The sequence below is a fragment of the Eleutherodactylus coqui genome, chromosome 6 (genome assembly GCF_035609145.1).
Source record: "Eleutherodactylus coqui strain aEleCoq1 chromosome 6, aEleCoq1.hap1, whole genome shotgun sequence".
Lineage (NCBI taxonomy): Eukaryota > Metazoa > Chordata > Amphibia > Anura > Eleutherodactylidae > Eleutherodactylus > Eleutherodactylus coqui.
This window is the reverse complement of record NC_089842.1, coordinates 188,798,652-188,823,929: the sequence shown is the minus strand read 5'-3', so window position 1 is coordinate 188,823,929 and position 25,278 is coordinate 188,798,652. Positions and strand designations below refer to the sequence as shown.

Sequence of the window (25,278 nt, the reverse complement as noted above, 5' to 3'; positions counted from 1 at the left end):
CAGGTTTACGAGGTGTGCAAAATTTAGTAGGGTAGAATAGCCATGGAAATAAATTGGAGGGTAGTTGGGAATACAATGTGCACCAGATACCATCCATGAGGACCTTATAAGAGGATGAACCTACTTCTCACTCCCATTCATGGACATATGAAGTTGGGTGCAGTATGGTCAGGAAAGGAGAGTTGAATAAATTTGAGAGATTGTGTCCGCAGCATAGTGTTTCATCTGTAGAATAGTGACATTGTTTCTCTGGGAAAAGGCTATGAAGATGATGAGCATTTTCTACACCAATCAGCCATAACTTTAAATTGCAATTTTGTATAGGTCCCCCTCTTCCTGCAAAACAACTCTGACCCCTCAAGGCATACGCTTCACAAGAGCTCTGAAGGTATCTTGTGATATGTAGTACCAAAACATTTGCAACTTACAGGACCTGTTGCTAAGTGGGGCCTCCATGCAGCAGCGTAGGAAGGGGGGTGCAGCAGGTGAGGGCCACCCCAGGTACTATCACTGAGGAGGGGTTGACAGCAGAGGCTGGAGGGAGCAGCTGGTAACGAGAGCAATCAGCAGGGAAGAAGCATACAATGCACGGAGGCCATGTGAGGAGCAGGGCTTACACTGAGGAGAGGGGCTGATTGAGTGTGTCGTGGTTTGGGAGGGCCATGAACTCATGACCTACGCATAGTGTCGGGAGGGGGCAGTACTGCCCACAAGACGAGCACACTGCGGTTCTTTATATATGTATCCATCTATCTATGTATCTGCCTATGCATACATCTGTCTGCCAATGTATCTATATCTATCTAGCTATGTATCTATATATCAATCCATCTAGCTATGTACTTATGTATCTATCCATTTATGTACTTCTCTATCTACTTATGTATCTATCCATCTATTTACTTCTCTATCTATCTACTATCTGTCTATGTATATCTGTCTATGTATATCTGTCTATGTATATCTGTCTATGTATATCTGTCTATGTATATCTGTCTATGTATATCTGTCTATGTATATCTGTCTATGTATATCTGTCTATGTATATCTGTCTATGTATATCTGTCTATGTATATCTGTCTATGCATATCTGTCTATGCATATCTGTCTATGCATATCTGTCTATGCATATCTGTCTATGCATATCTGTCTATGCATATCTGTCTATGCATATCTGTCTATGCATATCTGTCTATGCATATCTGTCTATGTATATCTGTCTATGTATATCTGTCTATGTATCTATCTATCACGTTTTAAGTGTTTATGCCCTCAATGCTAAGTAAATAAACCAGAAAATTTACACTTGCAACTGTAAGTATCTTGTTTTTCCTTCTTTTAATAATTTCAAAATTGGAAGGAGGGGGGGGGGGGGGGAGATTTCCACACCGGGTACCACCTGACCTTGCTAAAGCCCTGCATCCATGGCTCTGAGTTGTTTTTCCAGCACAACCCAAAGATACTCAGATAGAAGTGAGATCTGAGAACTTTCTAAATCAAGTCAATAGCTAGAACCTTTTGTCATTTTCCTCAAGCCATTCCTAAACAATTTTTGCAGTGTAGAAGAGTAAATTATGCTTCTAAAAGAAGCCACAGCCATGAGGTAATACCACTGCCATGAAGGGATGTACTTGGTCTGCAACACTGTTTAGGTAGGCGATACATGTCACTGTAACATCCATATGAATGCCAGGAGCCAAGATTTCCCAGCAAAAGCTAAACCAGAGAATCACAATGCCTTTGCCAGCCTGCTTTGCTCCCTGCACACACCAATGAAACATTGACAATCTCTGTTATGCGGATAACACAACTCTGCCTGAATTTAAAGAAGACAAAAATTATGACAACTGCAAAAAATAACCACGTTCAAATCAAAATAGACAATGAGGTCATAGAATGCGTGCGAGAACTTCAGCTTCCTTGGTTCGAAAATTGACCAGGCTGGATAATCTATGCCAGAGATAAAACATAGGATAGTAATGGGGTGAAGCACAATGCTAAACATGGACAAAATCTGGAAAAGTAGGGATATCAGTATAGCAACTAAACACAGGAAAGTCCAAACCATCGTATTCCCCATAGCCATGTATGGATGTGAAAGCTGGACTGCGAAAAAAGCTGATAGAAGGAGGATTGCTGCGTTTGAGCTGTGGTGCTGGCGAAAGCTGCTGCGTATACCCTGGACGGCGAGGGTAACAAACAGAGAAGTCCGGAATCGTATAAGACCCGATATATCCCTGGAGGGCAAGATGGCCGGACTCAGGTTCACATATTTTGGCCATATAATGTGAGTAGAGTCACTAGAAAAAAAAATCTATAATGCTTGGACAGATCAGCGGCAAAACCGCCAAAGGACACGATGGCTGATACTGTCAGAGCTGGTACTTGGATGGATATCACACAACTGAAAGAAGCCGTGCAAAACCGAAAAACATGGAGGGAGCTCGCCTCTAGGGTCGCCAAGGGTTGTGAATGACTAAACGGCTAACAGCAACATGATGCTTAAAGTTTAGGTCTGGAGACCCCACAGTCAGACCGCTACACTTTTATGGATGCATAAATGCAGTCAAAATGTGTTTAGCAATCGGTCTAAGGCAAATTGTTTTATGTACAAAAGCTATGTGTTTCCTCGAAAATAAGACCCTGTCTTATATTAATTTTGCCCCAAAAGATGCACTAGGTCTTATTCTTGGGGAATGTCTTATTATACTTACCTAGCAGGCTTGGTCCGGGTCCCTCCCGCTGCCCTCCGGAGCTTCGGGATTTGCTGCAGTCCTCGACCACCCATAGATCACTTCCTCGGTACGGGATTCATAAATCCCGCCTCCAGGAAGCGATAGCTTTTATTGGCTGAGCAGCACTCGAGAACCACTCAATGCAGCTCTCGATGAACCAATGTGATGGCTATGAATGGTTCATTGAGTGCTGCATTGCTTAGCTGAGCAGCACTCGAGAACCAATCAGGGCCATTGCTTCCTGGAGGCGGGATTTATGAATCCCATAAGCAGCAAGTGATCTTCTGTAGCTGGCCGAGGACTGCAAGAAGCACGTTGGGGCTCTGGAGAGCAGCGAGAGGGGCGTGGACCTTGCCTGCTAGGTAATGTATTCCTTTTTTTTTTTTTTTTAATGTAATGCAGTTGAGCTTATATTTCAAGCCTCCATGAAAATCCCCCCCAAAAAATCAGGGTAGGACTTATTTTCTGGGTAGGTCTTATTTTTGAGGAAACAGGATAATAGCACCTGAAAAAAGAAATGCTTTTTAAATAAGTGGCATTCTGACCAAATGATTGGTAAACCTAAAGTACTGTGCACACACTGGTGCTATAGCAGCAGTACTGTACAGGCAGAGAATGTAGAGATTGTTTAAACAGTGTCTCCAAATCTGTCAGTCTGTGAGTGCATGAGTGCAGCCTGTGAAGATATCTAGAAGCTAAATACAATAGACAGTGGGTTGCAGAGGAGCTGAAAAGGAGACCTCTAGTAGCAGCCACCTCAATCTTGATTTGGGCCGCCTTCACATGATGGAGTCGGATTCCGCATGGGTTACTGCCCTTTTGTATCTTCACCTGTACTGCGAATGGTCCGTATGGCTTTCGTTTGGATATGCGCAGTACAGATTTGTTTTTACTGTCACTAGGTGATGAAGTGGAATTCGCGACCTGTCCATGGGCCATGGGTTGGACGGCTTCCATTGACATCAATGAAAGCAGTCTATGCAGACACTGCACAAAAATAGAGCATGCTGTGATTTTTACCTCCCGAGCGAAAATGGCAATTGGTTTCCAATTGTGTGTAGGGAGAATCACTTTTCCTTAGCATGCTATAGACAATATTTGCTGCGGAACCTGGAGGCGGATGCCTGACCCGAATTCCGCAATGTAAATACACTGTGTGCAGGCTGCCCAACAGTGATTAAAAAACGTTTAATGAAAGTATGTCACAACATTAATGAGACACCCACAGGCTATTAAATAAGGTATATTGTCTGAAAAGTTAGTGCCCCTTTAATGCTGCCTATTTTTCCTGCACCCAAAACATAGGGAAAATTTAAGACCATCTCTAAAAAGAAAAAAAAAATGTCACATAATTTTTGCACATTGCTAATTTTGCAACTTTTTTTTTTTTACGCCAGCCCCGCCATTTGTAAGTGGGCATGACTTGGTTGTAGGGGGCATGTATACCTACAGCCCATCACATTTACTATATACTCTACACCAGAAAACTGAGAAATCCACACCAGCTCTGATGGACAGCCAGAGATGTGCCTAATGTAATAAAAGAGACACTCATCTTCCAACAATAGATGAAGGCCTCTTTCACAAGGGTGGCGGCGATATAGCATGCCGCGTTTTTTTTTTCTCTCGCAATATAGCATCAGTGAAAACATCGCTAATGTGAAGGAAACCATTGAGTTTCACAAACATGCGTTTTGTAGCGCTGTTGCATTGCTGGAAAACTGTGCAGTTTTGCAGCCCATGTGAAAGCGGCTTAAAAGTGCCTTCACTCTTGTTAGAAAATCCTGCATTTTTTGAGCGATGCAAGACTGAGTGAAAGTGCAGAATTATGAAACCCATGCTTTTTAATAGTTTCATTCACATCTACAATGCTTTCACTCATGCGATGTTGCGCGCGGGAGGGGGGGGGATATCGCCGAATGCTCTTTCTTTCTGCATTTAGTGTTCTTTTAATCTCCCATGTTTCCCTATTGAGCACAAACTTGCGATTTTCATGCGATACGATGCGTTTTTAACATTAAAGAGTCCTGTTGACTTTTGCGCTAAAAAAAATCACGCAATAAAATGCGCAAGAAAGTCACAAGTGGCAGCAATGTTTTTGCGACAAAAAGCAGCACTGATATTCTAAAATCGTGGGAGAAAAGTCACGATTTTGCCGTAATTTTCTCACGTGATAGCCAGTTCGAAGGAGTCCTTAGGGTGGTTTTTTACACAGGCGATAAAAACACATGATTTTTGCATGATGCGAGAATCATTAAAAAAGCAGATTATGACACCAATTATTTTCAATGGTTTCCTTCAAATTTGCGATGTTTTCAGTCATGCCATGTGGAGCAGAAAAAAATAATAAAATAGCGCAAATGTCCTATCTTTCCACGTTTTGCATTTTTTATCTCTCATGTTTCCCTATGGAACCTCCTTTTTATCACATCACACAACATCACATGACTTTCATGTAAAAAAACCGTGTGATTTTAACATGGGTGGCAGCGGTGCGATGCCAGATTATTCTAAAAAAAACATCGCTGATGCTCAAAAATCGCAGGAACAAAGATGCGATTCTGCCGTGATTTTATCGTGGCAAAGTCGCGATTGCCCGTGTAAAACTAGCCTTAGCCTGTCAATGGCCAAAATCTGAGTGTGGAAACTAAAAAAAGTAACATGTCCGTACTGGAATTCGGCATTGCCACTATTAGTCCTGGTGAGTTGTACATCCATGAATCGCTACCCAAAGACCAACACTGAAAAGACAACTCATTAGACTGACAGCCGACAGCAGGATATAGACATTCATAAGGAAACTATATCCCTGCCGCTATAGATCAGGTCTTCTCATCGCACTGCTATAACCCGTTGAGAAGTTGGCTGCTATCGGCATTAGAACATTTTTCTTTCCGCTCAGATCTTACCATGTTTGACAATTAGTGCCGGCATCTAGATGTTGTTTAATAAAAATAACAATGGGTTTTTTGAATGTTTATTTTTCTACATAGTATTTATTCACAGCAGTTTCCCATAGTCACTACACAGTCTACAGTGGGGTTTCTCAATGTTTTCAAGTCAAGCACGCCCTAGTGACAACATCTTCCAAATTCCGCAAGGAAGCGATCAGTGATAAATGTCAACAAAATAAGCCTATGCTCACAACGCCCCGGCAGCTGCTTCAGGTCTGACATGAAGAACAGCGCTATTCTTACGGTCATGGACACCATTCCCTCCTAATGGACCCATTATAACATAATGGGGGCCGTGTAGGGTTGTTGGGGCACCATTCATGTTTGTTGTGTGATGGATCCAGCATTGTGTCATGGTCTCTGTTGAGAAGAGTTAAAGTGGCATGCTCTCCCCAGCAGACCCCAAAATGGTTACAGACCACACCAGACCTCCTAAATAATGATAAACCCAGGCCAGAACCCCCTGTATAAAGACTTAGACCAGTCCCATTTGTACACAAAGATCTCCTAAAAATGACAGGCCCCAGACCAGTCCTAGCTTGTACAATATAACCCACTTAATCTGTACTGTGGATGGTCCGGCTGGTACACAGATTTTGTCGCACCGCTGCTAAGCGATGACGCGGATCCTGCAACCCTTCCGCAATGACAATTATGGAAGGCCCACAGGTCGGACGGCTTCCATTTACTTCAATGGAAGGTGTCCACATGGAATCTATCTAAAAATGGAGCATGCTGATATTTTTCCTACATGAGCATGATATGGGGCTCCCGCTCCGGATTCTGCAATGCAAATCAGCCTGTGTGCAGGTGACCTAACCCCACCCACCCTCACAGTGTAACCACCCCTACCACAAACAGGTTCTCAGCTCCCCAAGGTCTATGACCCCTAGAATACAGACCCTCACAGTGTAAGAAGTGCACTAAGTCTCACCCCCTTCCGGCTTTTCAAGAAAGATTAGGGCTTATAACCCCACCACCATCCCTCAACCAACTCCAGGCACTGCTAACCCCAGGCACGGCATCACAAACACAGGCAAAATGCTGCGGGGGCACCTGTCGTGAACATGAGGCCTTAGGCATCATATCTACAGGATTATTTTGTATCACTTGGGGCTCGTTCATATCAGCGTTAGGGGACTCCCTTTTCCTGCTCCATTCAGGGAGCAGGAAAAAAGCACCCTTGGCCGAAGGCTTCTATCTTATGATGAAACTGAATGGCACCATAAGAACCCCCCTTGACTATAATAGGGTCTGTTCAATTTCCGGCAAGCACTGCAGCATTTTGCCAGAATTTACAGGACATAATAGCACTGCTTGCTGCGGTATTTCGTCCTGTTTCATAGTGGAAATCAGAACGGAACCTCCAACGCCGATGTGAACGAACCTTTAATGAAAGCAATAACATTTGGTTCTACTGGTTAACACGGTCGCACACTTTTTTTCTACTTATTCAGCACATGTACTATTCTCTGTCTGTACCCACCTCTTTTTTGGGACTAGAAACATTAGTTATAATTATATGCGCACACAGTGGGACTTTGCCACCTGTAGATCCGCACATGACATCATTGCGGTTTTTGCAGTGGATTTTTCTGCAACAGGCAGAGCATCTTCTACTGCAAATTTCCTCCACTGTGAGTGAATTGGGTTTATTACTACCCAACTCACTTACACTGTGCTGTACTTTGTCATGGAATTTCGTTGCACATTCCGTAGTTGAAATTTTGCAACAATTCCGCCATGTGTGAACTCCTCCCTATGGCATAGACAAATATAGTCAGAAATCCGGGATGCAAATCTATGGTATTCGGTTGAAATTTAGATGCAAAAAAAAAAAAAAAAGTTCCCAGATTTCAAAAAGTGAAAAACAACCGAATGACTTAATGAATCTGAAAGTGCAGTCAGCAGCAGGGCTGTTCCTACCCACCAGCCAGCTGTATATATCCACCCACACTGCCCATACACAGACAAGGCTTGGCAAAAATATAGGTGTACTGTTATCAAACGAGTTCTTCGTGTTTTTATGAAGTTCATTAAGCAGAGCACATCATGTGCCTAATATGCAATATATCATCTTGCTGCACGGTCACAATAAATCAGTAAGACCCCTTTAAAGAATAATCATAATGTTCTATTCTCACCATTTCCCGGCTCAGGGCATAATAAATTGATTCATATAAAGCTGATCTGAAGCACTCATATACGTGAATGTGCTTGGATTCTAAATGCATTGAAACCTCTTTGAGAAGACCACCTAAAATTGCAAAAAAATTGAAAAATGGTCTTCTAGAGAGGTGGTCTTCTCAAAGAAGATGGCCAGTATGTATAATACATGGTGGAACTGAAAATGTGTCACAGAAAATCTGGTCTGGATAAGGGGGTGGTCTTCTCATAAAGGTGGTCTTCTGGAGAGGTTACACTGTACTCAGCCTATAGTATTCTATGCTTTTACATTTGTTTGCCTTCTTATGATCATAGCAAAAAAAAAAAAAAAATGGTAGCATGCTGGACTACGAAACTGAGGGACATAGAGGTGTCACACAAATAGCAATAAGCATTTGCAGAGACGGCAGAGCTCGTGGCGCACAGGATGCGAGTGCTGATGCCAGGAAAACAGGCAGTGATGCTGCAGCCTAGAATTGGCTGCAGCAGCCAGGTAACTTCCGATGACATTATCTGCCATGGCAAACACTGTGACCATGGCTGGGTTGCAGTGCTGGATCCCTGCAGTAGAGGACAGGTAAGTACTCCTCGTTTGGTTATTTTAGCCCAGTGGGCCCTATAAGGGGGATGCTGTCCGGTAAGCGGACAACCCTCCCTTTAAGCTGGTGTCACGCATAGGGACAGATTTACTACTGAAAAGTATTTTACATGCTTTGCACCACATTTATGATCTGTTTTAGACACTTTTACACACTTTTTTGGCCATGTCTAAAAGAGGGCTTGGCTTTGTGGCAAATTGTGTGGCCTAAATGCTCCATAGTGTGCCAAAATTTTGGCATAAAAATCGGCATAAAAGTTAGCCAACAGATAGGTAGTATAAACTTAGACTAGGCAAACTTAGACTAGGCAGTCTAAAAATGCACCAGATTTATCATCCAGCAGAGCCACTGAAAAGTCTGGCATTAATTTAAAGCGACCCTCCAGTCCAGGACAAACAAAGATGGCTGCACCGTTTCGCAGACTACGTGTTGCACACTGTGCAGTAGTCTAAGACACTACATACCGCTTTGAGTGGCCAGTGCTACTCACATGGGATGCGCCCAAGGATAGTAATGCGCAGTATTAATCAGATAGTCAGAGACCATATTATTCGAGGATTAGAGGGTCGTTTTAAGGCTAAATTCACACGGACGCATTTGCACGTGCAAAATTTACATTCACTATACGCAGAGAATAAAACCCATTGATTTCAATTGGTTTGTTCACATGCGCGCATTTTTCTTGCACATTTCAGCCATTGGGAAAAAAATGCAGCATGCTTTATTTTCCTGTGCCTTTGCGCACCAAAAGTCCCCATGGAAGTTAATGTAGAGTGCACAAATGCGCACGCAATACGCTAGGAGATGAGTGATACGCTACGCAAGTTCACTGGAAAAAAAAGAACACATTCGGAACTCAGACTAATTAGCCATTTCAATTGGCGGGTTTTTGTTTGCTGTGCACAATTGAACATGCCAAAGTGCGCGCAAAAAATCATAGTTCATTCCGCAAAAACGCTACACACGAGTGACTCTAGCTTAAGACTGTCTAGTCTGTTCGCATTAACGATTAGACAGTATTAGTAAGTTTGCTCCATGTTTGTTTTTGCAAAAATGGCGTGTTCTTGGCATTTTTGCCACATGCGGTTTTTGTTAGTTTATTTGAAGCAAAAAACTCAACATCCAGGTGTTAGCGGTAGGTCAACAGAGAAACATGACATGCACTACAAATAGTGCCTTTTTTGTAGTGGTTTTTTTTTTCTCACTTCTGGTGGATTTTTGAGTCCACTGCACTTTGCTTAAAATCGCGGCATGCTCTTGGGATGGGGATTTGTTTCAGGAGAGAAAAAAAAATATATAAAAAAAGGTGTGTAACCAAAAAACACCACAGAAAAGCCTGTAAATACTGCCAGCATAATTACAAAGCAAAACAAAAGCCAGAAAAATAGGCAATGCCTGAAACCTACTACATGTGGTTTTAATACGATCAGCAGTTACTTTTCATGTGAATCTACTAAATATTGCAATGTGATTTTAATTTTTTTCATTTTCAAAAAAAAAAAAAAAAGACTTCTCCCCTAAATAGCAGAACAATCACATGTATGACCGTATCGGAAGACATTACATGTAATAAGTCAACGTGTAGCCTCAATGAAGATGATACGTGCAATGACTTTATCTTTATTACAGACGCCTTGAGACTGTTTACACTTGCACATCCGTACAGCCGGCTTTTCTGGACTTCAATTCATGGTGTATATACAGCATGTTGTATATATAACACTACGAGATGGAACACTATTAGTATTGGTTTCTATAATCCCAATGAAAGCAAAATTCTTGAGGCCCTTTAAATTATATTATCCCGCGAAATGTGATTCAATGTAATCCCAGGAGTTTTCTCTTGCATGCCGTATACCCTAAGGGAGTAGGATGACATAGCGCATCAATAAATCAATCAACTCTTATGGCCTTTTCCTACGTCAATATAATAGCGGTATATTTTCTACTAAGTGCACACACAGGTCACTGCAACAATTGTACTATACAGACAAAAGCCATTCATCTCGCAACATGGGAAGGTTTAATCAAAAGAGCAGGCTACAAGGTAACATGGTATAAGCTGTGGCTATGGATTAATGCATCTACGATCAACGATCTAAAGCTTTGCTATAGAAACTCGTTAGTCACATTCCATTTTCCCATAAGATTGGCACATCAAGTATACATTCAGAACATTTCAAAGGTCATCCAGGAAAAAGAATCAGGTTCACAGTTCTTCAGGCTCCAAAGTATACGTCTTGCTTCAGCTACAGTCCACACCAGATTTCATAAAAGCCAGGAGACGTACAATCGCATTTCACGAATGTGGCTGCCATGGATACCGGAACACATAATATCGGCATGTACAAACAGATTAAAAGCTATCCACCCCCACACATCTTCAGAATGACCCAAGCCTGCCACCTGAATGAATGGGGAAAGAATACAATCTCCAAGTATCAGGATCTTTCCCAACATGTAAAGCATAGATTAACTAACTGATAAAGCAATCATACACTCATGCAATTCAATGGTGGAGATGCAAGTTGCAAGTCGGATGGAAAAAAATACATTTAAATTTACACCAAGATATAAGATGGACGGGAAGCGGGATCAATGATCTACAAACTCATTGTATCCTTAAAGGGAAACTGTCACCAGGTTCATGCTGACCGAACCGCAGACAACATGAACCCAGGACAGATATGCCCATTTGGCCCATACTTAGAAGTTTGGAGCTGAGTTCTCGAGTCAAAGAGGTGGGCCACGCTGGGCTCTCCCCGCCTACATCATTAAGAATGACAGCTCCCCTCCCGACTTTGGTATATGAAGAGGGCTATCAGTCTTGATGACATGGGCTTGGCTCACCTCCGTAACTCGGAGCTCTGTTCCAGCTGAACCTCCAAGTCAAACTTCAAAATATGTTTTTTTTCTGAAACGCAGCAGCATTTCAAAATGGAACATACATGGGCTGAATGGGCATATCTGTCCTGGGTTCAGGCTGACCACAGTTTGGGCAGCTTGAACCTGGTGACTGGTTCACTATAAAAGTGAAATCCATCCAAGATAAACTTCTGATGTGACCTATAGACACAGAATTATATAATGGTAGCATTGGAAGGGACTTCCAGGATCATCGGGTACAACCACCTGCTCGGTGCAGGATTTATCAAATCATCCTTATAGAATCATAGAGTTGGACGAGACCTCCAGGGCCATCGGGTCCAACCCCCTGCATGCCATACAATTACATTTGAGAAAGTCTATAAATTCAGCCTGCCAGTGATTTCCAAAGTAAAACTGAAGCAGCCAATGTAGCATGCAAAACTGCATTCAGTCTAGAGCTTTCCAACTCTTGCAATACATTGGAATTGATTTCAAAGGAGAACTATGTTGAAGGCTGTAACAGTTCTAGGGGAAAACATCCTGGAGTAGTGACATAGGGTTAGCAACTCTGCTCATCTTGGGCTTAGGAGTCCAGTGGGCGGTCTCACTCAATGAATAATGATTGGAGATGTAAAAGAGTGCAAAGGGAGAAGATTGGCGCTGTTGTAAAGGAGAACCTTGGAGGCTGCCAGGTAAGTATACAAAGTCTTTATTCAATTAATGATTGACAACATCCCCTATAAAACTTACATAAAGAGACAGCTGTCCGTTACCAATAGGACCGCCCACTGGACTCCTCAGTCAAAAATGACCAGAGTTTTACAGCAATAAGTAACAAGTTATACTGAATCTTTTCCCACAGACCTATATATCAATCTGTTCAGCTCCTCCAGCTCTATAACATGATGCCTGAAGATTGGACATCATTTTCTAGTTGACCGTTTCCCTTTAAATCAAAATAATAACAATTTTATCTTTTACACCATTGGTCTTTAGCCTGTGGCTCCCCAACTGTTGCTGCACTACAACTCCCAGTACGCTATGACAATCTTTGGCTATCACAGCATATTTGGAATTGTAGAACAGCCGGAGAGCCGCAAGTACAAGACGACAGTTGTACAGATTCAATTCTATAGGTCAATACAAGAAATGGATCCAGAAGAAGAAAAACAAAACAATGATCCACTAGAAAGTAATCAATCTTGGGAGCGAGATTTATCATGAATGAAAATCCAAATCGGAGTTCTCAGTTACAAAGGCTCATCATTGGTTATCCTCTATGGACCATGACTTGACTATAAGTTTTAGGATGGGGAGTCATAACTTCAGGTACCCGAAGCATAGCGAGAAGTACTTTGGGGAGGAGACTGTGTATCAGATATGAGAGATGTAGCAGAATATATCAGCATGGCTGATACAGCGGATGGAAGGCTACACTTCACAAGTGTTGCAGCAATCAATTAAATGATTTGGTTTTATTCTAGCGAGTCAATGAAAAAACCCTTGCTGAGAGAGCGAGACCGGTCTTCAACCCCCTCCCCTTGATGGGTATACATGATACGATGCTGATACTTACAGCCCCAGGGCTGGTCCTGTCTTCTCTGTGCGCCTCTTGCCTCACTGCTGCCCGGCTTCTGCCTGGTGATCTGCTGGAAGTGGCAGGATGAGGTTTGTTGTCCTGCCATAGGTAGTAGAAGGTGCCCAGGATCCAGGCTACAGTCAGGATGGCGATGGCATTAGCTCTGATCCTTCTCATGCTTACTGCAGGCAGGGTGATAAGAGAGATTTGTATGAATGGGGGAGGTGAGAAGCTGCCAGCTCCTTTACATTGTGGCCCAGGCGGTGGTGTATGTACCCCTGTGATGTCCTCCTCCAGTCTCCCCTCTCCCCTATATCCCTCTTTCTGCCTCACTCTCTATCTCCCTCCCTTCTCTCTCCTCTCACTCAGCTGTTTGTTTTAGCTCAGTCCTGCAGAGAGTAATCCTCCTCAGGGTCCTAATGTCCACCCTGCCTGCTGTCAAATGTTCAATGCTATGTGAATGGGCGCATATATATTTATCCATCCGTTATATATTTAGTAAGAGGAGCGACAGGAGCGTTGCTATCAAATTCCTGGATTATATAGGGGAAAGCTGTTATAGATGAGAAACTTTTATATGTTGTAGCAAATATAAAAATGGATTTCTAAATATAAACGGAAATATAAAAATTCGGATTATATAAGGGAAAGTTGTGATGGATAACACAAATGTTTATATGTTGTAGCAAATATAAAAAGCGTATTCTTTGAATTCTACTTCTGGGTATAATTAATAATGAGACCCGACCACTTAGGAGTCACGCATACGGTCATATATAATATGCAAATTGCAGATGGAACACTACCCCTACAGCGCTACCTATTAGAAAGTAGCATTCCTCCAAGTCAGGCTGGATTTACAGAAGCGTATGCATATATGTGCACACATGAGAAAGAACAATGTTGTTTTTTTTTTACCAACTACAGCATATTTTGCTGCACTTTTTCCACGTGCAAGGGCATGTGCAAAAAAATACCAATTGAAATGATTAATTGGTCTAATGAGTTCCAGATGTGTGCTTTTTCCTGCACAATTATGCAGTGTTTCACAAATCTTCTATGTATTTTGTGTGTATTTGCGCATCCCCATTGACTTCTGTGGAGACTTTTGTTGTGCAAATGGGCAGAAAAATAGAGAATGCTGCTGGGTTTTCTTAGGCACAACAGAAATGCAGAGGAAAAAAATATGCGCATGTAAACTAACCCATTGATATCAATGGGTACTATTCTCTGTGTATTGCGTGCGCAAATATGGCCGTGTGAAGACGGCTTCAATGTTTGACCTCTTAGCAGGCTTTGTTAGGGTGTACTTACGAGGAGGAGAGTAATAGCTGTCAAAAAAAACTCAGACCAATATTATGCTTGTTAGGGTGCATTCAGACGACTGTATATCGGCTGGGTTTTCACGCCCAGCCGATATACCATGTCTCTCTATGCAGGGGGAGGAGGCTGGTCGAGCAGGGAGCAGTGCTCTGAGCTCCCGCCCCCTCTCTGCCTCCTCTCCGCCCCTCTGCACTATTTTCAATGAGGAGAGGCGGAACGGGGCAGAGCTAATTCCCGGAACTTAGCCCCGCCTCCTCTCATTGCAAAAAGTGCAGAGGGGCGGAGAGGGGGTGGAGAGGGGGCGGAGAGGGGGTGGAGAGGGGGCGGGAGCTCAGAGCGCTGCTCCCGGCTTTTCCAGCCTCCTCCCCCTGCAGAGAGAGTCGCCGTATATCGGCCGGCGTGAATACCCGAACGATATACGGTCGACTGAATGCGCCCTAAAACTGTGATTGCGACGCGTTTTGCAATAAAACCGCATCGCTGCAGATGGGATATTCACTCATGTGAAGACAATATGTTATTTCAATAGAAAAAAAACTGCATAGCAATGAAAATTGCATCTACATGTGAGCGTGATACAAAATGTTTTTTTGTTCCCATAGAAAAGAATGGGTGATATTAACCCAAAAATAGAACATGCTGCAACATCGCTGCGAGAGAAAAAAAAAAATTCACCCGTGTAAATACACTAATTGCAAATAATGGGTTAGATTTCTATGCGAGTTTTGTGCGTCTCGCCATGAACAAAACTCATGCAAGAAAATCGGCCGTGTGAATAAGGCCTTTCAATGACTAGGAATATACGCAGAATCTTTTCCAGATATCCATGTACAGTCAGACTGTTTTAGGATTTTGGCCCTTGTCAGTGTACAGTAGGCTTGCGGGCTGAGAGGCCTATGATGTGAGTCAGGAAGTTCAATGCAGAATTTATTGCATATTTTTTATAAGCTTTCTGTTCTGAAATTGTATTCCAATAAATTTATTTTTGTCAGGTTCCCCCTGAACGCAAGACGCACCACGTCCAGGACGAACGCAAGGTTGTGTTCACACAGTAAGCAGACTGCGGAACGGAGTGAAGTACCGCATAATCAAAACAGAAAAAGGAAGGGACAACCTCACCCTGACTTCTAGGACAAGAACAGCCCTACCTAAAAGCGAGGTTATTACCTCGATAAAGGCAGCCCCATGTCTCTTGCCTCAGCCACTGACTCTAGCACCAAAAAGAAAGAAAACACGAAAAGGACAACAAAGGCACCACTTTGCATTCCAGTAGAACTCCAATGAAAAGGATCTTACTCCACCAGGACTGAGACTATATTCAGCAAAAAACCACACCCAAAAGCAGCCATATATAATGGCAGAGGTAATGCAATAGGACAGACAAAGTTCCACAAACACCAGAGTAAAATCAACGCATGACATAAGAGAACAAAATAAAATGACAGGGAACCAATGAGGGAATAAAGACAAACGACCCCAGTAACATCTAAAGAAATGGCAAACCACAGAAACATAAATAATAACCTGTAGGACTGACTGTAATAGTGCAGCCAGTCCGTCTACATGTCGAGACCCCCGTGCTTGATTATTTTTAATACAATGGTGATTTTTAAAAGCCTGATTTTATCATTTTAATACAGTAAATGTATCACTTAAAAAACATGAGTCATATAAGAAGAAGTCAGAATCTGGGAAAATTAATAAGTCGGAGGTTTGACTTACTGACTCCACAGCCTTGGCTCTAACTTCCATTTGCATAATAAATTTCCCAGAGGAGCATGCATGGCCTTGTCAGTCCTTTTACACCTACTAAATGGTCTCCACAAGAAGAAACCTTACCTTTCCCAGCCTATGGCCATGTACGTAATAACACGATGTCTTCCTGTCCATTTTTACATACAGACTTTGTGATAATGTAATTGTGGTATGATTCTTCCCTACTCAGCTCTATGGTCAGTGCAGGACATAAAGGGTGTATTCACTCATTGCAATCAAATCAAGATTTTTGCAGCAATTTTCAAACACATCAGTTTCACAAAAGTAGTGAAAAAAAACACTATTTGACTGCGATGTGATGGGCTGGCTAGAGGTGAGTGAACAGCAGAAAACACATATTTAAAGTGCAACAGTGCTGTCGAAGAACTTCTGATATGTAATAGGGACATGTAAAAAATTTTGATCAGTTCAGGTGCTGAATCCTTCACCAATTGCTAAAATAAAGCAGCAGATGCATTCTGCCATGTCTAGGCATACATTGCAAATGAATGTCTGTCTGTATAATACAAAGAAGTGGTGTGTCCAACAGTGTGGAATTCCCCCTTAGGCCGAATGCACACGGCCAGGTATCCCGCAGAGGAATCTGACCCTATGTCCAGCCGGAGACAGACCCCTGTGTACCTGTCTGGACATTTTTTTTGTGCTGCGGACGTGCCGGCCAGTACTCCGGCGCACATGCGTAGTACAGAAAATGTCGCGACCACGGCCCTTCCGTAATGTCATTGTGGAAGGGCCGTGGATCAGACGACTTCCCTTGACTTCAATGGAAGCTGTCTGCGTGGAATCCACGCTGGAATAGGACATGTTGGCTGTGGCTGCAGAAGAACACACAATAATATGCTGCCTCATGACTGAGCCTCTCCTGTTAGCTCCCAGTTCTACCTCCTATATAATTTCTGTAGCTGGAACTGAGCATGCTCGACCATCAAGCTAAACTACAGGTCATTACCATAAGCAGTGAGCTACAACCATCCCATTTGGGGCCAAAAAGTAGTGAGGGATTATGTGGGAAACTCCTAAAAGATATAATTACCATATATTAAAAATTGCTCCTTTTTACTGTCACAGTAGGAGTCAATTTTATGTATTGCCATATCCATACTTGTAAGCCAAGATCAGACATAGCAGACTTCTTATGTTTTTTATGCAGATTTTGCACTGCACATAGAGATGAGCGAGCATACTCGCTAAGGCAAACTACTCGAGCAAGTAGTGGCTTATTCGAGTACCTGCCTGCTCATCAGCAGGGGGCGGGGAGCGCGGCGGGGAGGAACGGAGAGGAGACCTCTCTCTAACTCTCCCCCCCCCCCCCCCGCTCCCACCTGCTTACCGCCGCAACTCACCTCTCACCCGCAGCGGCAGCCGAATCTTTAGAGATGAGCGGGCAGGTACTCGGATAAGGCACTACTCGCTTGAGTAGTTTGCCTTAGCGAGTATGCTCGCTCATCTCTAGCTGCATATTTGCAAGAAGTACAAAACAAAAATGGAGTTTTTAACATTCCATCAATATGTAGTCCTTCCATGCAGATTTTCAAATCCACGTCATGCCTATCAATCTTGCGCAACTTCCACAGATTTTCATGGCAGATTTTCAAAGCAAAAGGTGAACTGAGGAGCAAACTCTGCGTGTAATTCATGCTATTACTCTTTCAACAGATTTGTGCCAATATCCACAATAAACAAACTGTGTCATATCTGAATTTGCTATTGCGTCCACATTGGATGCGTTGTCTGCAACATAAGGCTGGTGACACCACTGTATTTCGACTACGTTTTTTGTCCACAATAAGGAGGTATGTCCCGACCTGACCGTGGGTTTCCTGAGCCCGACTGGAATATTTCACAAGATGCTGTGGAATATTTTAGCTTGTGGAAAAATCCACACCAAAATCCACGTCTGGCAGAATTCTGCTGAAAATGTTGCATCAAAATCCATATTTAGACCTGCAGATTTTGACAGCAGAATACTCCATCTTGTGTGAAGGCATCATTAGGCCCAATGCCCACGAACCAATTTGATTTGTGGAATCCGCTGGGGGCACCCGCGTGGAACATCTGCAATTCAAGACACCCATAGGGAAGCATGGGTGTCTGCACCTGAATTAAAGCATGCGGATTTGATTTGCCTATCTTTTGGTCCGGAAAACAAAATCGCAGCATGCTTCATTTCAGTGCGGTTCCCGTACGGGCGGCTTCTATTGAAGTTAATAGAACCTGTTCGAACCGCTGCACGTCCACAATTGAATTGCGAACGGGTCACGAATTCTGCGGGAAAGCAGGATTTAAAACAAAAGAAAACATTGAAATAAATAGGGGCATCCTTGCACTTTTTTTTAATGTGTAAAAAAACGCAATATGCAGGGAATGTGTGTGTGTGTAAAGATGCTGCATATTCAATTGACTGAAATATGCATATACTAAGAATTCCATCTTCCTGCTCCATTATGGGAGTAGGAAAACGGAATTCCTTGGAGGAACGGATCCATCTCATAACGGAAACAAACTGTGGTGAATGGACCCTGTTGACTATAATGGGGTCTGTTCGGTTCCTACATTTGTCTAGCCTAACTGGACGAAACCAAGCCATCGATTTCAATGGTTTCATTTTCACTAGTGGCATTATTGCCTGTTAATAGTACGGGCAAGAAAGGATAGGACTTGCCCTATCTTTCCAGCATGTAGTGAATACTATGTGCTGGAAAAATAGGGCAGGACCCATCTTCCTTCCTTGCGTGCTATGGCGTGGAGTTTGAACAGCTCGAGAAGAAACAACAAAAAACCCTGTTCGTGCACAGCTACAAGCGTAGTTGCACATACGGCCATGTGAAGACGCCCTTAGACTGTTATGAGGACTCCAGCAATTTTCACACTGCATTCCAATTATACTGTATACTGTAAGTGCAACACATCCATAGTGTTATCGTTCAGCTCCATGGTTCTCACAGATACAATATAATATTAATTATTACGCCTTTTAATGGTGCTGAAACTAATCATAGTTAAAGGGGTTGTCTCATGCCGAAACGTTGTTTTTTTTTATTCAATAGGCCTCCGTTCGGCGCGAGACAAACCCAAGGGATGGGTTAAAAAAAAAAAAGTTTATTACTTACCCGAATCCCCGCGCGACTTCTTTCTTCCTTTACCAAGATGGCCACCGGGATCTTCACCCACGATGCACCGCGGGTCTTCTCCCATGGTGCACCGTGGGCTCTGTGCGGTCCATTGCCGATTCCAGCCTCCTGATTGGCTGGAATCGGCACACGTGACAGGGCGGAGCTACGAGGACCAGCTCTCCGGCACGAGCGGCCCCATTCACCAGGGAGAAGACCGGACTGCGCAAGCGCGTCTAAAAACGCCAGAAGACAGCGAATTTAGACAGATCCATGGCGACGGGGACGCTAGCAACAGAGCAGGTAAGTGAATAACTTCTGTATGGCTCATAATTAATGCACGATGTATATTACAAAGTGCATTAATATGGCCATACAGAAGTGCTGAACCCCACTTGATTTCACGAGACAACCCCTTTAATGGATTAGTGATTGCAATCATTTGAAACACAGATCTGGAGATGACTGTCTTCCTACAGCAGCCGTCTAACATTAAAAGAAAAGATGAATATAATCATTGTCATATGAAGAGTCATAGATTTTGCTTGTCTAGAGCATCTGTTCATCTCATCTATATTTCAACACCAATGATCAAATGTCAGAAGAGCACAGTCATCATCTTCAATCCTCAAAACACCTACATACAGCACTACGCAAAAGTTTTAGGCAGGTGTGGAAAAAAGTGCAAAGTAAAAATGCTTTCAGAAATAGAAGTGTTAATAGTTTATTTTGGTTGTGAATGAACAAAAGAGAATTCTAAATCATATCAATATTTGGTGTGACCACCTTTTGCAATTCAAAACAGCGTCGATTTTTCTAGGTACACCTGCAGAAAGTCAGCGATTATGTAGGGTTATAGTCAGGTGTATAATTAATCAATTATAACAAACTGGTGATAACGATAATCATTTCATATGTAGGTTGAAACAGCCATTAACTGAAACAGAAACAGCTGTGTAGGAAGCTTAAAACTGGGTGACGAAGAGCCCAACTCTGCTAGAAAGGTGAGGTTGTGGAAGACAGTTTTGAGGTCACAGGTCATACACCATGGCAAGACTGAGCACAGCAACAAGACACAAGGTAGTTATACTGCATCAGCAAGTTCTCTTCCAGGCAAAGATGTCAAAACAGACTGGTGATTCTATAGAATAACCAACAGCTAGGGAAGTTTCCGGCAGAGAGACGACCCTCAGGCCACTGCCGGAAGACCACGACCATCAGATATCGGTGCTTCCCCCCCCCTCCCCCCCCCCCTTCCCTCGTGTTTCCAAATAGGACAAGTTTTGCTTGTTTGAAGGGGAAACTGCGTTCCTCCACTTAGTCATAGGCAAAGGAGAATCTAATACCCATAGACTCCACACCGGGTGGATGTGGAGAGGTGGGGGAATGGAGTATAACTATGGAAGGCCCGCGAGACTCCTACCATTTGTCCAGAATCGTCCTCCGTTCTGGAGAGGGGACTACCTAACGCGGGTGACCAGAAGTCAACATCTTGCTCTTGGTGGAGCACAACGAGAACCCCCCTCCCCTCCCCCTCTATTGTTTACCCCTTCCTCCTTTCTCTTTTTTTTTTTTTTTTATATATATATTTCATATTTTGAGGTTTTACGGCAGTTCCGTAAACCAATTTGTTTTCAGCCAAGTGATATGTACAATAAAATTTATTTGAACCAAAAAAAAAAACAGACTGGTGATTCAAGATGTGGTGTTGAAAGATGCACAAAGAAATGGGCTATAGATGTAGTGGCCGGTCACAGAAATTTAGGGCAGCAGATGAAAGACAAATCATGCAACTTCTCTTCAAAATCAGAAGATGTCCAGCGGTGCCAGCAACCTAGAACTGGCAGAAACTTGTGGGATCCAGTAACACCCATTTACTTTTCTGGACCATCCAACCAGAAGTGGTCTTCATGACCAAAAAGCCATACCTTTGAGGTAAAAACAAGGTCAACTGACTCAACTATACATAAAAACATAGAAATTGGGCTGCAGAAAAATGGTGGCAGGTGCTATAGACTGATAACTCAAAATTTGAAATATTTGGCTGTATCAGAAGGTAGTTTGTGAACTGATTGGCTGGAGAACAGTACAATAATGAGTGTCTGCAGACAACAGGTAAGCATAGTGGAGGTTCCTTGCAAGTCTGGGCAAATGGACTTGGGGATTTGGTAAGGATTAGTGATGCCGTCAATGCTGAGAAAAAGAGGCAGATACTTATCCATCATGCAATACCATCCAAGGAGGCATCTGACTGGCTCCAAATTGATTCTGCAGCAGGGCAATCCCCTCAAGCACCCAGCCAATGTCAATAAGAACTATCTTCAGTGTAAAGAAGAACAAGGAGTCCTGTAAGTGATGATATGGCCCCATAGAGCCCTGATCTCAGCATCATCGAGTCTGTCTGGGATTACATGAAGAGGCAGAAGGATCTGAGCAAGCTACATCCACAGAAGATCTGTGATTAGCTTTCCAAAACGTTTAGAACAACCTCCGAGATGAGTTCCTTCAAAAACTGTGTGATTACATGAAGAGACGTGGTATATTTTAGGTCATTATCCATCTGCACTGCCAAGTGCCATCTTTTTTGCAACATTTGATTGAATCTGAGCAGAAAGTATAGCGCCATAATCAGACGGCAGTGTGAGAGTTGCGCCCAAGATTCTTGGGCACAACTCACATCAGACATCACACAGACACCATATCCATGTGCTGCCTGAGCTGCTTGACAGTGCGTGTAGCATGTGTTGTTCTTGTCCATAAAAATGGACATGAATAGAACATGCTACATTTTCTTTCACACATCGATTTGTGTCAAAGATCTCTCATCTGAATAACCTGTTAGGCTTTAATGGGTCTGTGTGCTGTGAAATAAACGGACAGCACATGGACAAAATATATGCCTGTGTGAATGGGCCTCAACGCTATATGTCTTCTGTGAATTCTGAAGTATATAACCAATAAATAGCAATGACTCAGTTTCATTGGCACCATATATGCCCATGCCTTAACACTACCTAGACCACATGTGACAGGTGGTGTGATATGCTGCAAATCATGAGCCCTTCCTTTTATTCCCCATACTGTTCTCTTCCTATCATTCTGGTACAAGTTAACCTTGGTTTCATCTGTCCAAAGAATCTTATTCCAAAACTGGGTGGGTTTTTTTAGATGTTTTCTAGCGCAGCTTTCTCTGGCCTTTCTGTTCTTGAGTGTTACCAGTGGTTTACATCTTGAGATAAATCCTCAGTATTTACATTCATGAAGGTGTCTTGATTGTAGACTTTGACAATGATATGCCTACCTCCTGAGAGTGTTCTTGACTTGGCTAGATTTTGAGGGATCTACCTTTACAACAGAAAGAATTCTGCAACCATCCACTTTAGTTGGGGTTTCTACGCTTCCAGGCCTTTAGGTGTTGCTGACTTCGCCAGTGCTTTCCTTCTTTTGAAGACCATTCCATATTGTTGATATAGACCGCCTGGAGACGGCCGGGTCGGATCCGGCTGCGAGAATTCTTGCAGCTGGATCCGACCCGAGCGCCTGCGGAGAGCAGCGCGGAACTCACTCACTCCCGCAGCGCCATCTCTTTCATGTGCTGGGTGCCGGGCTGCCAGCGCATGCGCAGAGCGGGGCCGGCGGCCGGTGAGCGGCGTTTCTGTGCGGGGCTCTGCGAGCCCCGCACAGAATTAGGGTATGCCGTGGTTTGTTTGCTGCGCCTGATTTCGCACAGACAAAACGCGGCCGTCTGCATAGGATTGTGTGCTGTAATGCAATCCTATGCAGCCGTCCAGGGGCGGAAATTCCGCGTCTGCAAGCGGCCTAAGCCATTTTTTTTTTCATTCTTAACTTTTATTATACAATAAAAAAAACACGTGAAACAAAGAGCGATACAATCACATAATGAACTGATAATAACAGGACTATGAAGGACTGCATTGGCCTGCACTAATAGGAACAATAAATTAATGAAATATGTTATAGAATCGTAGAGTTGGAAGGGACCTCCCGGATCATCGGGTACAACCCCCTATTGTATTGTCTTGTATCCTAATGTAGGATTCACTACATCACCCAGACAGATATTTGTCCAGCCTTTGTTTGAACACTACCATTGAAGGAGATCTCACCACACCCTGTGGTAACCTGTTCCACTCATTGATCACCATCACTGTCAGGAAGTATTTTCTAATATCTAATCTGTGTCTCCTCCCTTTCAGTTTTATACTGTTGCTTCTAGTCTTTCCTAGTCAGGCCAAAGAGTTAACACTGTCAGACAACCACAAAAGTTATCATAACCTGTACTCAAGATCTTGTTCTCCCAAATGTGAACATCAATATCTTCAAGAAGGAAACATTCCACAAATAAAATGTAACTATTAATAAATCACCAGGGTATGTAGCATAGTATATGAGAAAGAAGAAAGAGAAGTCAAAATGAATAAGTTAAAGGGGTTGTCCCGCGAAAGCAAGTGGGGTTATACACTTCTGTATGGCCATATTAATGCACTTTGTAATGTACATTGTGCATTAATTATGAGCCATACAGAAGTTATTCACTTACCTGTTCCGTTGCTAGCGTCCTCGTCTCCATGGTGCCATCTTGCGCAGTCTGGTCTTCTCCCTGGTGAATGGGGCCGCTCGTGCCGGAGAGCTGGTCCTCGTAGCTCCGCCCTGTCACGTGTGCCGATTCCAGCCAATCAGGAGGCTGGAATCGGCAATGGACCGCACAGAGCCCACGGTGCACCATGGGAGAAGACCCGCGGTGCATCATGGGTGAAGATCCCGGCGGCCATCTTGCTAAGGTAAGGAAGAAGTCGCCGCAGCGCGGGGATTCGGGTAAGTACTAAACGGGTTTTTTTTTAACACATGCATTGGGTTTGTCTCGCGCCAAACGGGGGGCCTATTGAAAAAAAAAAAAAACCCGTTTCGGCGCAGGACAACCCTTTTAAGAACTCAAAGGAGAACCAAAGAGGAAGAGGCAAGAAAGAAGAAAGGGGGAAGGAAAACAAACTTTTATAATCTAAAAGAATTTTATGAGATGTAGCCCTTAAGAAATGCAAAGTAGGACACTACTCTCACTCCGTCAACGGCCTGAAAAGACCATCCCCATTCTTAAATTCCTACCAGCAAAACCAGGGTGACCATCATCCTCAGCCACAATATCCTTCATTCTCATTAAGTAGTTTACTTCGATCACCCACTTATGAAGTGAGGGCGGGGTAGTAGATTTCTGGTGATAACCATCCTAGCTGTTGTCAAAACATGCCTAAATAAGTGTTTCTTGATTTTAGACAGTGACCAAGGAACCATGGGTAAGAGGGCAATAGAAGGCTCCATTGGATAAATATTTCCAGTAAGGACAATGTGAAGCAGAAACCAAAATATGTGTACAGCGGGACAATCCCACCATATATATAACATTGTCTTGACAGCACTACCACATCTCCAGCACTGAGGGAAACACCTTATGTAAAGCAGTTGAAAAGCAATACCACTGAGTATTTTATAATTTTTCTGAGGAAAAGAATAAAGAAAAGAAAATTAGAGTAAGTTAAGAGGAAAGGTGTGAGAATGTGAGAAACGATAAGTAGAGAAAAAGGCAGAAGAAATACAAGTGGAGAGAAGTACATGGAAAAAGTGTGCAATAGAACAACCTCTCTCCGGTATCTACACCAAAGAGAGCAGAAAGAAAAAGGTCAATAGAAAGGCTCTGGATCGCCAATGCAGTTCCTACCTGTGGGAGTGTCAGGAGAGGCCCAAACAGTGGCCCCACGCCCAAACCAGCACCATAAGGCCCCTCTCACACACGGTGGCAGTAAATTGCCAAGATTTTGATCACGGCTTTTTACCAAGATTTTTATTGTCGGTTTCGAACGCCGGTTACGGCATTCAATTTAACGCACCCCATAATTCTGATGGGTGATGAGGTGCATAAAAAAAAGGATGAGAAAATGTGCCAAAGTAGAGCAGACAGTATATGAGCACAGGTCTGCGAGGTCCTATTGAAATCAATGGGAGAGTTGTACTGCGATTAGCATGGCGTTCAAAACTCTGCCGTAATCGTGGTAAAAAGTGAATGTGTGAGAGTGGCCTAACTCAACTAGTTATATGTGATGCATAAAAAGAACTATAGAATATATATATTGTAGGAGTGCAGTACCAAATGCG

At 43.1% G+C, this 25,278-nt stretch overlaps 1 protein-coding gene across 1 annotated transcript in view; it reads right to left on the bottom strand.

The window, feature by feature from the left end:
• Positions 1 to 13,261, bottom strand: part of GALNT16 (polypeptide N-acetylgalactosaminyltransferase 16) — a 128,224-nt gene extending 114,963 nt beyond the window's left edge. The window contains exon 1 of the mRNA XM_066608491.1: positions 12,899 to 13,261. Within this exon, the coding sequence (XP_066464588.1) occupies positions 12,899 to 13,078 (180 nt within the window). The 5' untranslated portion in view covers positions 13,079 to 13,261. The remainder of the gene's footprint in view (positions 1 to 12,898) is intronic.
• Between the last annotated feature and the right edge of the window lie 12,017 nt (positions 13,262 to 25,278).